This window comes from Xenopus laevis, chromosome 3L, assembly GCF_017654675.1.
Source record: "Xenopus laevis strain J_2021 chromosome 3L, Xenopus_laevis_v10.1, whole genome shotgun sequence".
NCBI lineage: Eukaryota > Metazoa > Chordata > Amphibia > Anura > Pipidae > Xenopus > Xenopus laevis.
The window spans coordinates 119,078,220-119,091,383 of NC_054375.1; the positions used below are offsets into that span (position 1 = coordinate 119,078,220).

The following is a 13,164-nucleotide window of genomic DNA, read 5'->3' on the forward strand; positions in this document are numbered from 1 at the left end:
CTCAAAAACTTGATAAATAATCCCTGTGTGTGTGTACACACTTACAAACTCCCCCCCCCATAACAAAGCCTAAGCTTCCTTCCACCAATCTGTCACCACTGCACTTCCTGAGGGCAACTAAAAAGTCTCAAAGAGATCCACAGTCTTTTATGTCTTGATTTGCTTTAATGCCCTTAGAGATGGATAGTGTTCTGTGTTTATCTTAATTAACTGAGCATGCATTCTGTATACAAACCATCCTGTCAAATTTCAACAATTTCTGCAAACTGGTTGCTAGGGTCCAAATTACTATAGCAACAATGCATTGATTTGGATAAGAGACTGGGATATGAATAGAAGAGGGCCTAAATAGAAAGATGAGTAATAAAAAGTTGCAATAGCAATACATTTGTAGCCCTACAGAGCATTTGTTTTTAAATGAGGTCAGTCAGGGCCAGAGCTAGGGGTAGGCAGAAGAGGCAGCTGCCTCAGGCGCTATGAAAGGGGGGTGCTGGGAAGGTACCCGTCTTCTGCCTACCCCATGTTGGCTGTTTTCCTCTGCCCTCCCCTCTGGTGCTCTCTCCCCTCCCCTCCTGCTCTCTTCCCCTCCGGTGCTCTTATACCTGTATATGGGCACCTTAAAGGGGACCTGTCACCCAAAAAAATTATTCAAAATCCTATTTATACAGTTGGTTATCTTTTTTTTTTTTTAATTAGAATTAGATTTTAGAATTTACAATGTGCAGCTCTCCTGATTCTCCTAATATCCTTAACCATCAAGAAAGGGAATAGAAGCAAGAATATCTAGTAATATTGTTATTAATTAAATTATAGTTTACTTTCTTATTTCCGTTTTTGTATTAGTTTATTTCAGACTACAGGTATTAGATTTAAAAAAAAAAGGTTTAGGAGAATTTGGTCTTTAGGAAATAGCTGGGGTTGGGGTTAGCTGTCCCTTTTGTTCCCTTTTGGTGTTAAACATTTTTTATTTTCTTTGCTATAGGTGAAAATTTAATTGCTCGGGGGAAAGAAGTGAGGTCATTACATTTCTCCAGCCATGGAAGTGGATAAACATTCTGTTTGGGATTCCCTAAAAGAAAAGACCCGTCCCTTAATTCAGAACTTGTCCATAAGGAAAAGCAAGAAAAGTTCACTCAAAGTAGATATCAGCAAAAGGCGCAAACTGGGTCAACGGATGAGTTTGTCAGTGCCTAATATGAAGGAGGTTGGATGTACGACTCAAGAAGAGAACGATTACATAGAAACTCAGGTGTCTGCCTGCTCAGTCTCCAACCGGCATTCATCTCCGATGCTCTTTCACAGCAGACAAAGGGAATATGTTAAACAGTCCAAAGAAACCAGCACTTGGGTTCAAGAGGATAGTGTACATATGGAAATCATAGTGACCGAGTATGATGGTCTGGACTGTTCGCAATCGGGACCCAAGGAGGACACTTGTGAGGATAATATATTAGACTTGCTGCAGAAGGAATGCTTAGGCGATGACACATCTGATCAGAAGCCTGAGGTTTGTTACACAGTTTAACGTGTATGGGCTCTAAATCAAACATCTGATACCACTTAGTCCAGTCTGCACATCATTTTTTGCCTAGCCTCTCTCTTTACAATCTTCTGTAAAACTGGTGTGTTTGCTTCAGAAACACAACTATAGTTTAAATAAACAAGCTGCTGGGGAGCTATGGGGCAGCCATTCATGCACAGGATACACAGCAGATAACCGAAAAGTTCTAAAGAATCCCATTCTATACTACAGAGATTTTCTGTTATTTGCTGTGTATCCTGTGCCTTTTCTCTTTTTGCTAACTTTGAATGGCTGCCCCCATGGCTATATGTATAAGTATGGGCACTCCTGATATAAACTATTTTAGAGTTTCTGAAGCAAACACACCAGTTTTACCAGTGCAGCATGACAGTACATTATGTTTTCATTATTTTTCCTTTAATTTAAAATGGGTAAATATATCTTTACTCCAAAATTACGTGATAAATAGTGACTCCAAAAAAATTGTGGAAAAAAAAAATCATATCTGTTTTATATGTGGTAAAAGCTCTTAAAAGTATGGTGACCCCAGAAAAACATTTCGGAACTTAAGCATTCTAACAAATGATAAATGTGTCTTTTAACGCCAAACTACCAAATTGCAGAGCTATGTTAGCAGTTTTAATCATATAGGCATAGAAAGCTTAATAAAAACTTCATCCTAATGTAAAGGCATCCCTATGAGGTATGAGTAATTCCTGTCTGCTCTCTGGAAATGCGCTCTAACTAGCAATCAATTCTTTCGTGACTTCACAAAAATCCTACTGAGCTACTTTCCACCCACCTTGGGCAGACACATTTGAATGCATGTCATCAGTGACTCCCATAGACCTACCTACTGACCAATAGGGATCGACAATGCATGACCATGCTGGATTCCTTCTCCACATTCACATATGGCACAGGTTAAATAGTGCAGAACAGATAACACCATTATGTTCTATAGAGCTTATCTGCTATCTGCTGTGTAACCTGAGTCTTTTCTCATTTGAATGGCTGCCCCATTGCTACACAGCAGCTTATTTATATAAACAATAGTTGTTTCTGAAGCAAACACAGCAGTTTTACCAATGCAGGGCAACACTGAATTATATTTTTGTTACTTTAAAACACTTTTTTTGATGGTACTGTTCCTTTAATCTAGTGGTTTATATACAGAGGAAGGGATTTGTAGTCTGTTTAGACAAAGGCTGCCATTGGCTGCCTCAGACATGTAGACTATGTTAGTGAGAGCTTTGCTGTGTGACAATGTAAAGGGTATGGAGCAATCAAGCTGGGCACAAATAGTTCTTATCCTATAATGAAGACATGGTGCTGGCTGGCCTCTGAAACAATTATAATCTGTCGTCCCTCCAAAGACAAAATGCTTTCTGTAAACACCCAGATTAGGAAACCAGAGCTTGCTGTTCCCCTCACATAGACGTGCATGGCTCAAAAGCAATTTGATGAGAAAATATATTTCTGTGGGTGAGTCCAGCAGACCAGGAAGTTTTGGTTAAGAAATAACATCTAGCAGGATGTGCATTGTCTGAAATCACATGCCTCGGGATTGTTGGGTTTGACTGAATGTATTGCATTTCTGAACAGACTTGCCTAATTTATTTCATCTGAACATCTGGAGGCAGGGCGAGCCTGGATGCTTGAGAATGCCAAAGTGAATTTAATTATTCTGTATTGTCTTGTGCAGTCATTCTCTGGGTGTTTTGCTGTCTAGAACTTTAAGTATTAAGGCATGTCCTCTGTAGTTGAAGGGCTCTTTTAATTTCAGACACAAGTGCTAAGTGTAGAAAACATACGTAGCTCTTATGCTGGAGTATGCCAGCTGAGCTTTACACTCTGGTACCAGTTGCTTCAATTGGGTGCAATTCACAGAGAACAGCTTAAGGTAACTCTGTGCTCAATGCCTGCTCTGAGCATGTTCTGGAGAGCCTTGCACCCCGTGAAAATTAAATGACATCCAAGGAAGTTGTATGCCAGTGATTGGTCTTGTTAGTGGCTCACTTTTTCTCTTCTTAGCGAGTGCAGAAAGTTGCACCTGTGAATGTCAGGCACAATTCTGGGGTCAGCCTATTGCAGTTTTACTTTACTTGTGGAGGTATAGGATCTTGTCTTATCTGGAATGCTTGGAACCTGGGGTATTCCAGATAAGGAATCCATGGCAGTTGTAGTCCAATGGGCTTTTCTAACCTCCACTATATATAGATCTATAGATATCCGACTGTTTTTTACCCAGCTATCAATTGGAAAGGCCTCATACAAGGGTCGATAAGCTGCTGAGCAAACCATACATACCGGTAGTTACATAGATAATTTAGCCAAGTTCCTAAGTTCAACCCCTCCAAATGAACCTCAGTGCACATTAATGCACACACTCATACCAACCTATCTATACACTCACATATATAAACTGTATATACACCAGTATTTATACTAATACTATACTAACAAGCAGACAGCTTTTTTCAGCCTGTGTATGGCCATGATATATAATGTGCAGCCTGGGCCTTTACTGCTTTAAATTCCATCTTCTAAGCAACTTGATATCTTCACAACAAAACTAAAATAGTTAAATTAGGGATGAGTATTTATTTATGAAAGGCTTGTAAAAGGAATAGGGTTCACCCTATATAAAAAGAAAGAATCTTGTATGAACTACTCCCCCATCCCTGGTGAAATTAATGGGAGACGGTAATACTAATGGTGAGTTGCTCTTGGCCAGTTTGAGGATTAAATGGTAAGTATAAACAGAAGATGCCTTTCTCTTCATGTTTTATACCTGTTTCAGACTCCTTCCCCAAAAAACATAAAACTTTTGGGTTAAAGGGCTTGTTCGCCTGTAAATTAACTTTTAGTATGATGCAGAGACAGATATTCTGAGGAAATTTGCAATTGGTTTTCATTTTTTATTGTTTCTGGTTTTTGAGTTATTTAGCTTTTTATTCAGCAGCTCTCCAGTTTGTAATTTCAGCAATCTGGTTAGAAATAATGCATAATAGTAATATGCTGCCATGTGTAATTGCATTTGTGCATGATGGGCAATGATGAATACAGTTCTGGAATCTCTGCAGAGAGTGAGCAGCTTGTTGAATATGGCTTCAGTGCCCACTGCCAAGCTGTCTCAGCATTTGTTACATTATGCCAGGAGATTCTCATGCAGAATAAATATAGCAGATCATCTATTTGTGTGAACACATGCCAGTTAATGAAGAATTCAAAGATTTCCCAGGTACTGTATCTTTCAGCACTGAATGGAAAGATCCCTGCTGTTTGCTGTTAAATGACAATTGTTATGTGAAGGATGCTGGGAATTGTGTATTAATCTTGTTGGATATTCGTGCAGTCTGGGACTTTTTACGGTTTACTCTGTGGGGAAAGAATATCAGTACAAAGGGTTTAACAGTTCAATTGCTATTGAAAGCATGACCTGTCTACTTATATCTTTTTTTACTGCACAGCTGGTTCTGACTAAACAGTCCAGCAGAAGCCAGACCTGACGGTGAACTGACTTCTGCGATATTGTTCAGGAGTGCAGAGAACAAAAATGGATAAACATGTAAATGATGTAAATGTAGACAAGCACAGAAGTTATTTTTCTGCTTTTATTGTTTTATGGAATGACCCATTCTAAAAATGATAACGGGTATAATAATAATATAATAATAGGTGCTCTTTGGCCTGTGAATTAACTTTTTTTTTTTACTCTGTGGGGAAAGAATATCAGTACAAAGGGTTTAACAGTTGTGGCCCTGGGTTATACTTGTAATGAACAAGTGACCATTGTGTGGTAATTCCTAGCCAAGTGGAGTAGAAGTTCAAGACTTTGGGCTATTCTTAAAGGGTAACTATCACAAAAAGTAAATTTAATATAAGCTTCATCATACTGAAATAATCAATTACAAATTCTGAACCGTTTCTGAAAGATTCAAGTTAATCTTCACTCTTCCCCCGCCTCTCTTCATGCAGGAATTGAGAGTGATTTTGAATAACAGTTAAATGCAATATATCTTTTACTTCAAGGCTACTTTTGCCTAGAAGATGCATTAGAGCTCACTCTGTTAAAATTACCGGAAATCCTGTCTCTCTACGTGCAGGATTTGTGCCAAAGGCAGTTATTTTATTCGATTTTGATTATATTGGAATCTGTTATTTGAGTGAGCTATAATACATATGCTAGGAAAGGGTATAAGATATATTGAATTTAACCATCAATGAATATCTGATACCTAACTCCTGCATGAAGTGAGAATGAAGAGAAACAGATGCTGAGAGGAGGATAGTGAAGATAAACTTAAATATTTCAGAAAAGGTACAGAATATTTAATTTATTGCATTTAGAACATTTCTTATTTCAGTGTGATGAAACTTATATTAAATTTTCATTTCCGTGATAGTCAATGATTTTAGGAATGCTTGTTTAATGTCCTTAAATTTAATCCCTCTAATGTTACCTTTTTCTTGCAGGAACGTTCAGGGAGTATTGATCTGAATTCATCACTGGCATCCCAGCTTTCTGCCGAGCTAAGTGTAAGTACAGTTATTCATGTACACATCTCAATGTGATGCCTGAACATCCAAGAGACTGACTTTAAAGGGTCACAAGGGCCAACATTTCAGTTGGCTGGCTTAGAATTCTTACTATAAACATAAGCATCAACCTGGCCTCAGATGCAAAGACCTCCCGACCTGCCACTAACCATTCCGAAAAGAACAGATCAGCCGATGTTCTGCCCCTGACAGCAATCGTACGAAAGTTATGTCCGATCAAAGCTAGTGGTAGTTTCCCTCTGAAGATTCGTACGATCAGATCTTTGCGTCTATGGCCAGCTTTATTGGACTTACAGGGGGATGTAATAAAAGTCGCAAAGAGCAAAACAATTCGCACCAATAAGAGTAAAAATCCACATCTCGCAATTTAATATTGTTCTTTAAACTGTTATTGCATTACGAATTTTAATTGTGCACTCATATGAAGTGCTTGAAGGTGTCGTAATCTTTTGGAGCAAACATAACGACTTTTTCAGGAAGAAGTTTTATTACATTGACTGCGCATTGGCGCAAACGATAAAATTCGCAAACGATCTTTCACTGTCAGAAGTGGTCGCTAAACAGTTGCCGGGCTCGCAAAAGCTATATTAAATTCGCACAAAGCAAAATTTGTTCGCGCAAAGGCATAACTTTTCGCATTGCGATTAGTTTTTCCGTTATCGATTTTTATTACATTCCCCCGTTTGAGTTCTAAGAGACTTTAAAGTGTAATTTGCAGGTTGTGACGGGGGCAAGACTTGTGGGAGAGTGGGCTGAGTTTTAGTATAATGGGCATGATTCATCTTGGGTTTTTTTTTTACCCATTGTCGCTCCATTCTTCTTGTTGGCAGAGCCCTCTCTCTAGGTGAACCATGGATTTATAATTGGGTCCCCCTTAAGAGGGAAAGTCCTGATAAGTTAGTTGTATGAGGCATTGTAATTCCCAGTGGCGGCCTTATCTGGGTGGTGGCAGTTTTAAGCTATGAATGAAGGGCAATGCCTTGGCATCATGTGAATCGTTTCTACACAAGCCAAACTAACTGCCTACCCAATCGACAGCTTAAAGGGGTGGTTCGCCTTTCCACTAACTTTTAGTATGTTATAGAATGGACCATTCTAAGCAACTTCAATTGGTCATCATTGATTTTTTTTTAAATTATTTGTCTTATTTGTGCAATTCAAATCCACAATAAAATGGCTAAGAAACTATATCACTTTTGATACTTAGGGGCAGATTTACTAAGGGTCGAATTTCGAAGTTAAAAAAACTTCGAAATTTGACCCTCGAATTGAAATCCTTCGACTTCGAATATTGAAGTCGAAGGATTTTTAACATATTTGAATTATCGAACAATCGAATAGAAATCGTACGATCGAACGAATTATTAGTTCGAATCGAACGATTTTTAGCGATCGATCGAAGGATTTCTATTCGATCAAAAAAAACTTAGAAAAGTGCTGTGGAAGGTCCCCATAGGCACTTCGATAGCTTAAATTTGGCGAAGTATGAAGTCGAAGTTTTTTTTAAAGAGACAGTATTTTGATTATCGAATGGTCGAATATTCAAACGATTTTTACTTTGAATCGAAGTGTAACTAAATTCGAAGTCGTAGTACCCTATTCGATGGTCAAAGTACCCAAAAAATTACTTTGAAATTCGAACTTTTTTAACTTCAAAAATTCACTCGAGCTTAGTAAATCTGCCCCTTAAAGTTATTCTGGATATGAATGCTGAATGTTGGGTTTGTTTTTGTGGGTGATTAAATTCCGGCAGAATTCGGGTTTTATTGTCCATCCTTTTGATTTCCTGGTAAAGAAGAAGAGACAGAGCTTCCATATTGCTTTGTTATGCACAAAACCATGTAATCTGATTAATTGACTGGTCATTTCAACTTCAATGCAGGGTCTTGAAAACTATGATTGCCTGTCTTATCTCTTGACCATCCACTTGAAAGAGGGACGGAATCTAGTAATCAGAGATCGCTCAGGTAACATCACAAGACTCTCTGCTTTTGCCTTTTGTTTTCCGAAGAAATTGTTTTATTGGCCCTTAATATACAGCATTCATTTTCTGAGCATAAGTTTACAATATGTTCTTTATCCCTCTGGCATTTAAAGTATTCAGAATGTATCTGCACCTGTTGGATTTTCTGGGTGCAAAGCCAAGAACATAACGTTAAGTTAAACAGCCGGAGGGCACTGAGCTGGCTGCCACTAACCTCAACCTATGGGGATATGGCTGGAACACAAAGGACTTTGCATTCTGGCACACACTCTTCAATGTATGAACCAGAAGGGACAATTGAAAATTATACTTTTATTTGATGTGTTTTTCATAAACTATCATTTCCTTCCCCAAACCTTTTAAGATGAAATTCTTAACAATTTTCCAATTTAAATTAATTCAAAAGTTGCAATGGTTTTGATGTTATTTGTAAACGCAATTGCTATTGAAAGCATGACCTGTCTACTTATATCTTTTTTTACTGCACAGTTGGTTCTGACTAAACAGTCCAGCAGAAGCCAGACCTGACGGTGAACTGACTTCTGCGATATTGTTTCAGGAGTGCAGAGAACAAAAATGGATAAATATGTAAATTTATGTAAATGTAGACAAGTACAGAAGTTATTTTTCTGCTTTTATTGTGTTATGGAATGACCCATTCTAAAAATGATAACGGGAATAATAATAATATAATAATAGGTGCTCTTTGGAGGTGATAGGAAAAAAAGAACAAGACATGCTGCTCATTAATCCTGTCTTTTTGGCCATTTAAATCAGCATCAACAGTTACTGCTTAGTCGTATGCTGTTTCTAAAGAACAATCCTATCAGTGACAAACCAGTATGTTTATTTTTGGTTGATATCATGCATAAAAGGAGGCGCTGGTGCCGCCAACAGCTTCATTCTTTCATTTTTGTCTGGTCTGTATGTGCTAAATTACCTGGCCCACAGTTAGACATTGGACAATGCTGTATTTTTGATCAAGAGACTTTGAATGATGTGAAATGTCTCCATCTTGTGGAGGCTGGTGTCTTTGCAACAACCATATTTACTTTTTAAAAGCATAAGACAGATGCTAAAAAATCAATGTGTGTGCATGTTTTAGTGCACTATCCCATTCTTTGAAATTATCCCTTTTCCATCCCCCCCACTGTTATCCTTCTAATCTTTTTTTCCATCAATTACCAACCTATTCTTATCCTGTTGCACACACAAACAGGATCCTCAATTAAAAAACATCCTTGGATTTAGTTAAAAAGGTGCGCAGCCTTGCCTCTTCTCTCATGATTACCTGTATACTCCCTACAGACATAAACTTGTTATTAATAAGTGCAATTGGCATTGCTAAACGAATAGAATACATTGCCTTTTATAACTCGAAAAGATTGGGGGTACTGATACACTTCCCACCCAGTGTAATATACCCAGTACTTACCCTGTTATTTATAAAGGATATTCTTGTAGAATCATTCAGTGATATCACAGGGCACTCATATACAAGGGTAAAGGGTTGCTGTCCCATTCATGTGATGTGCTTATCTGTGTAAAGGTAAGGGATCCGTTATCTGGAAACCCATTATACAGGAAGCTCCGAATTACAGGAAGCCTATCTCCCATACACTCCATTTTAATCATCTAATTCAAATTTTTATTAATGATTAATAATAAAACATTACCTTGTATTTGATCCCAACTAAGATATTATTAATCCTTATTGGAAGCAGCACAATCCGATTGTGCTTAATTAATGTTTAAATTATGTTTTAGTAGACTTAAGGTATGGAGAGCCAAATTATGGAAAGATACCTTAACTGGAAAAGCCCGGGTCCCAAGCATTCTGGGTAATCGCTTTCATACCTGTACCTTTCTTTAAAACTCAATAGAAGCGGAGAAATCAAATTCAGCTTCATTATTGGATCAGGATGTGGGTGCAAGTGGATTAAAAAAAAAAAAACCAAAAGACAACAGTTGCATTTCTAGGTGTGGCATCCAGATTTAGGTTTCAGAAACCGAACTCATGCAGCTTGTGTTCTTTAGGGCTTTTTCTTTATATGAAACAACTTAAATCTAGAAGAAATCTCTTGAAAGGAGGAAATAATTGTGTATATAGCTAGATATTAATGTTATCATATGGACTCATTTACCAAGACTGGGCAAATTTGCACCAGAACAGTAACCAACAGTAATTAATTACATTTTGCTGCAGCTTTATAATGATAACACTGGCGGGTTACTGCCAAGATATACGATTGTCCAGTCTTGATAAATGAGCCCAAAATATTTAGCTGTAGGCACATACATTCACACCTGTCAAAGCACATTTCCTGTGAATTAAAGCTGTTTAATATAAAAGTAAATCCCTACAGACTGAACACAGAATTTTGCACGGGTCTAATTTCTGAAATCTGAACCTGCATTTTTACCCACTTGGACCTGATCCAACCCGTGGCTGATTTACCCTCATCAGTGATGCTATGACTAATAGGAAGTGGAATTATCAGAAGGTGAGGGAGTTGGGGAAAAAATGAGAAAAGGGAGTTAAACTTGCTTATTTGAGACCTACACCCATTGCCAAGCTGCACCCTACCTAAAAACAGAAAAAAAAAAAAAAAAAAAAATATATATATTTTTTTTTTTTGCCATTAAACCCCAGGTACCAAACCTTCTACAGGACTCTAATACAAGAGCCTGGAGCAATACCTACCATTATGTAAATCCATTGTCAAGAGTGCAATACAAAAGGAGTTTGGACGCTTTGTTTTTGAGAAGTCTACTCGTTACTTACTATGTGTTCCTCCATACTAGTTTTTCAGTTGTGTTATGAAATTTTATTTTCCCATTAATGATCGGAGAGGAGAGGAGGAAATCATTAAAAAAACGGGAACCTCATAAAATACTTTCCAGTAATGCAAATGCAAACACAGTTTTGGAAAGAAACTGTTTGCATTCAGCTCTTGGCTGCATAAAGGGATTCAAATATAAAGTTCACAGCATTTATTATACTTAAGTCTCCTGTTCACAAATCTTTCACAAAAGTATATAAGCATATTTTCATATCCAAGATTATTTTACTTAGTCCTTTAGGCGGTGGCCTGATGAGTTGACATTTTCAAAAGTGTATTGACAAACCCTTAAAGGAAATGTCAACCCAAAAAACATTTTTTTTGCCTAATAAAAGAAAACATAAGCAACTTTGCAGTGTACATTTATTATACATGTTCTATGGTTTTTAAGTTATTTGTATATGTATTGCTATTGAAAGCAGTGTTTGTCTGTCCCTGACTATTCAATGAAAAATTCTCTGCCCTGATGTCTTAAGACTGTTGATACAATGTAAGAAAAGGCTGCTGATTAACAGACCTGGGGAACTAAGATTTTGCAACATTGTTTAAAGGAAAACTATACCCCCCCAAACAATGTATGTCTATATTCAAAGATACTGAGTAAAACAGCTCATGTGTAAAAACCCTGCTTCATGTAAATGAACCATTATCATAATAATATACTTTTTTAGTAGTATGTGCCATTGGGTAATCATAAATAGAAAATTGCCATTTTAAAAAATAAGGGCCGCCCCCTGAGATCGTACGATTCACTATGCACACATACAAACCACATGTAAGGTCACATGAGCCAATTAACAGACAGAGTTCTGCCTTTTGCTTCCTCACTTCTTCCTGTTACAGTTAGTATTGTAGTATTTCTGGTCAGTTGATCTCTGAGGCAGCACAGATAGAGTCATGTTGCTTAAGTATTCATTTTGGGGGTATAGTTTTCCTTTAACAAATAAAAAACAGGAATTAAGCAAAGATGCTGCTTTTCAACATCAGTTGTTTTTGCAAATAACTTATAAAACACTGACAATTTCTATTAAATGTATATAGGAAAGTTGCTTAGAATTATGGTTTTCTTTTATTATGCACATTTTTATTTTGGGTTTGACTTGCCCTTTAAGGCTAAAGACTATGGGGGAAATTCAATAACGGGCGAAAAAAATTGCCAGCGACGGCTTTGCCGCCTACGCCAGGTGCAACTTCACACAGACAACGCTAATTCACTAAGTTGCAAAGTTTAGTCGCCGGCGCCGGACGCTTGTGAAGTTTCTCTAGGGTTACTACGGCAGGCATAGTGAAGTTGCGCTAGCGTTGGATAATTTGCATACGGCGGGAAGTTAAATTTCAATGGACTTATATGTGAGCAAATACATTACACTACACAAGCCCAGGGAACCTTAATAAAATAAAATAGAGTTGTTATATTGCCCTAAACATGAGCCCACAGTATAGTTCATGTGCCATATGTAAGGAAATGTAGGGGGGAAGGAGGGTACCCCAAAAAAAAGTACAATCTTTTTCAGTCTATCACCCTGTAAAAAGGAAAAGACGCCATCGTTTTTTGAGACTTAGAAAGTTACGCTAGAGTCTATCTCCTTCGCTAGCATAATTACGCCAGCGCCCGTTAGTAAATCGGCGAAGTGCTGATTTTCGCCAGCGTTAGCCACTTCGCCCTTTTAGAACCCAATCCATGTACCCTAGCACTTATGGTTGTAGACAGAACAGAACTCAGTTTGTTAATGCTCATGTGACCTAACATGTATGGACTGTTTATCTGCACCGTGAATCATATGATCCCAGGGGGCGGCCCTTATTTTTTAAAATGGCAGTTTTCTATTTATGATTACCCAATGGCACATACTACTAGAAAAGTATATTATTATGAAAATGGTTTATTTACATGAAGCAGGGTTTTACATATGAGCTGTTTTATGCAATATCTTTTTATAGAGACCTACATTGTTTGAGGGGTTTCATTTTCCTTTAAGAAGTTATTGTCTTCTCATTAATGTAATGCCATTGTGCTCATATGATAGGAACATTTCATGGAAAGAAGGGCCCCAGTTAAAGCACCCCATTCCGACTATATAAGGTCAGGGGAGAGAGCTGCAGGGTCAACTGTGCTTCCTTTTGTCTGGAAATAGTGCAATCTTTTTATAGGTTGGAGAACCAACATAACAGCACTACAACCTTTATGGGTTTCTTTTTTTAACAAAAAGAAGATTGTGGCTTTTTTTCTCTCCAAGTAATGCTGGTATGTT

The 13,164-nt window shown here is 37.6% G+C and overlaps 1 protein-coding gene across 2 annotated transcripts in view; it reads left to right on the forward strand.

The window, feature by feature from the left end:
- mctp2.L (multiple C2 domains, transmembrane 2 L homeolog) overlaps nt 1–13,164 on the forward strand; it is a 92,128-nt gene that overhangs the window by 21,528 nt on the left and 57,436 nt on the right. For both annotated transcript variants that reach the window (XM_018253253.2, XM_018253252.2), the window contains 3 exons: nt 983–1,507; nt 6,002–6,064; nt 7,968–8,052. In XM_018253253.2, coding sequence (XP_018108742.1) covers nt 1,037–1,507; nt 6,002–6,064; nt 7,968–8,052 — 619 coding nt within the window. In that variant the 5' untranslated portion in view covers nt 983–1,036. The remainder of the gene's footprint in view (nt 1–982; nt 1,508–6,001; nt 6,065–7,967; nt 8,053–13,164) is intronic.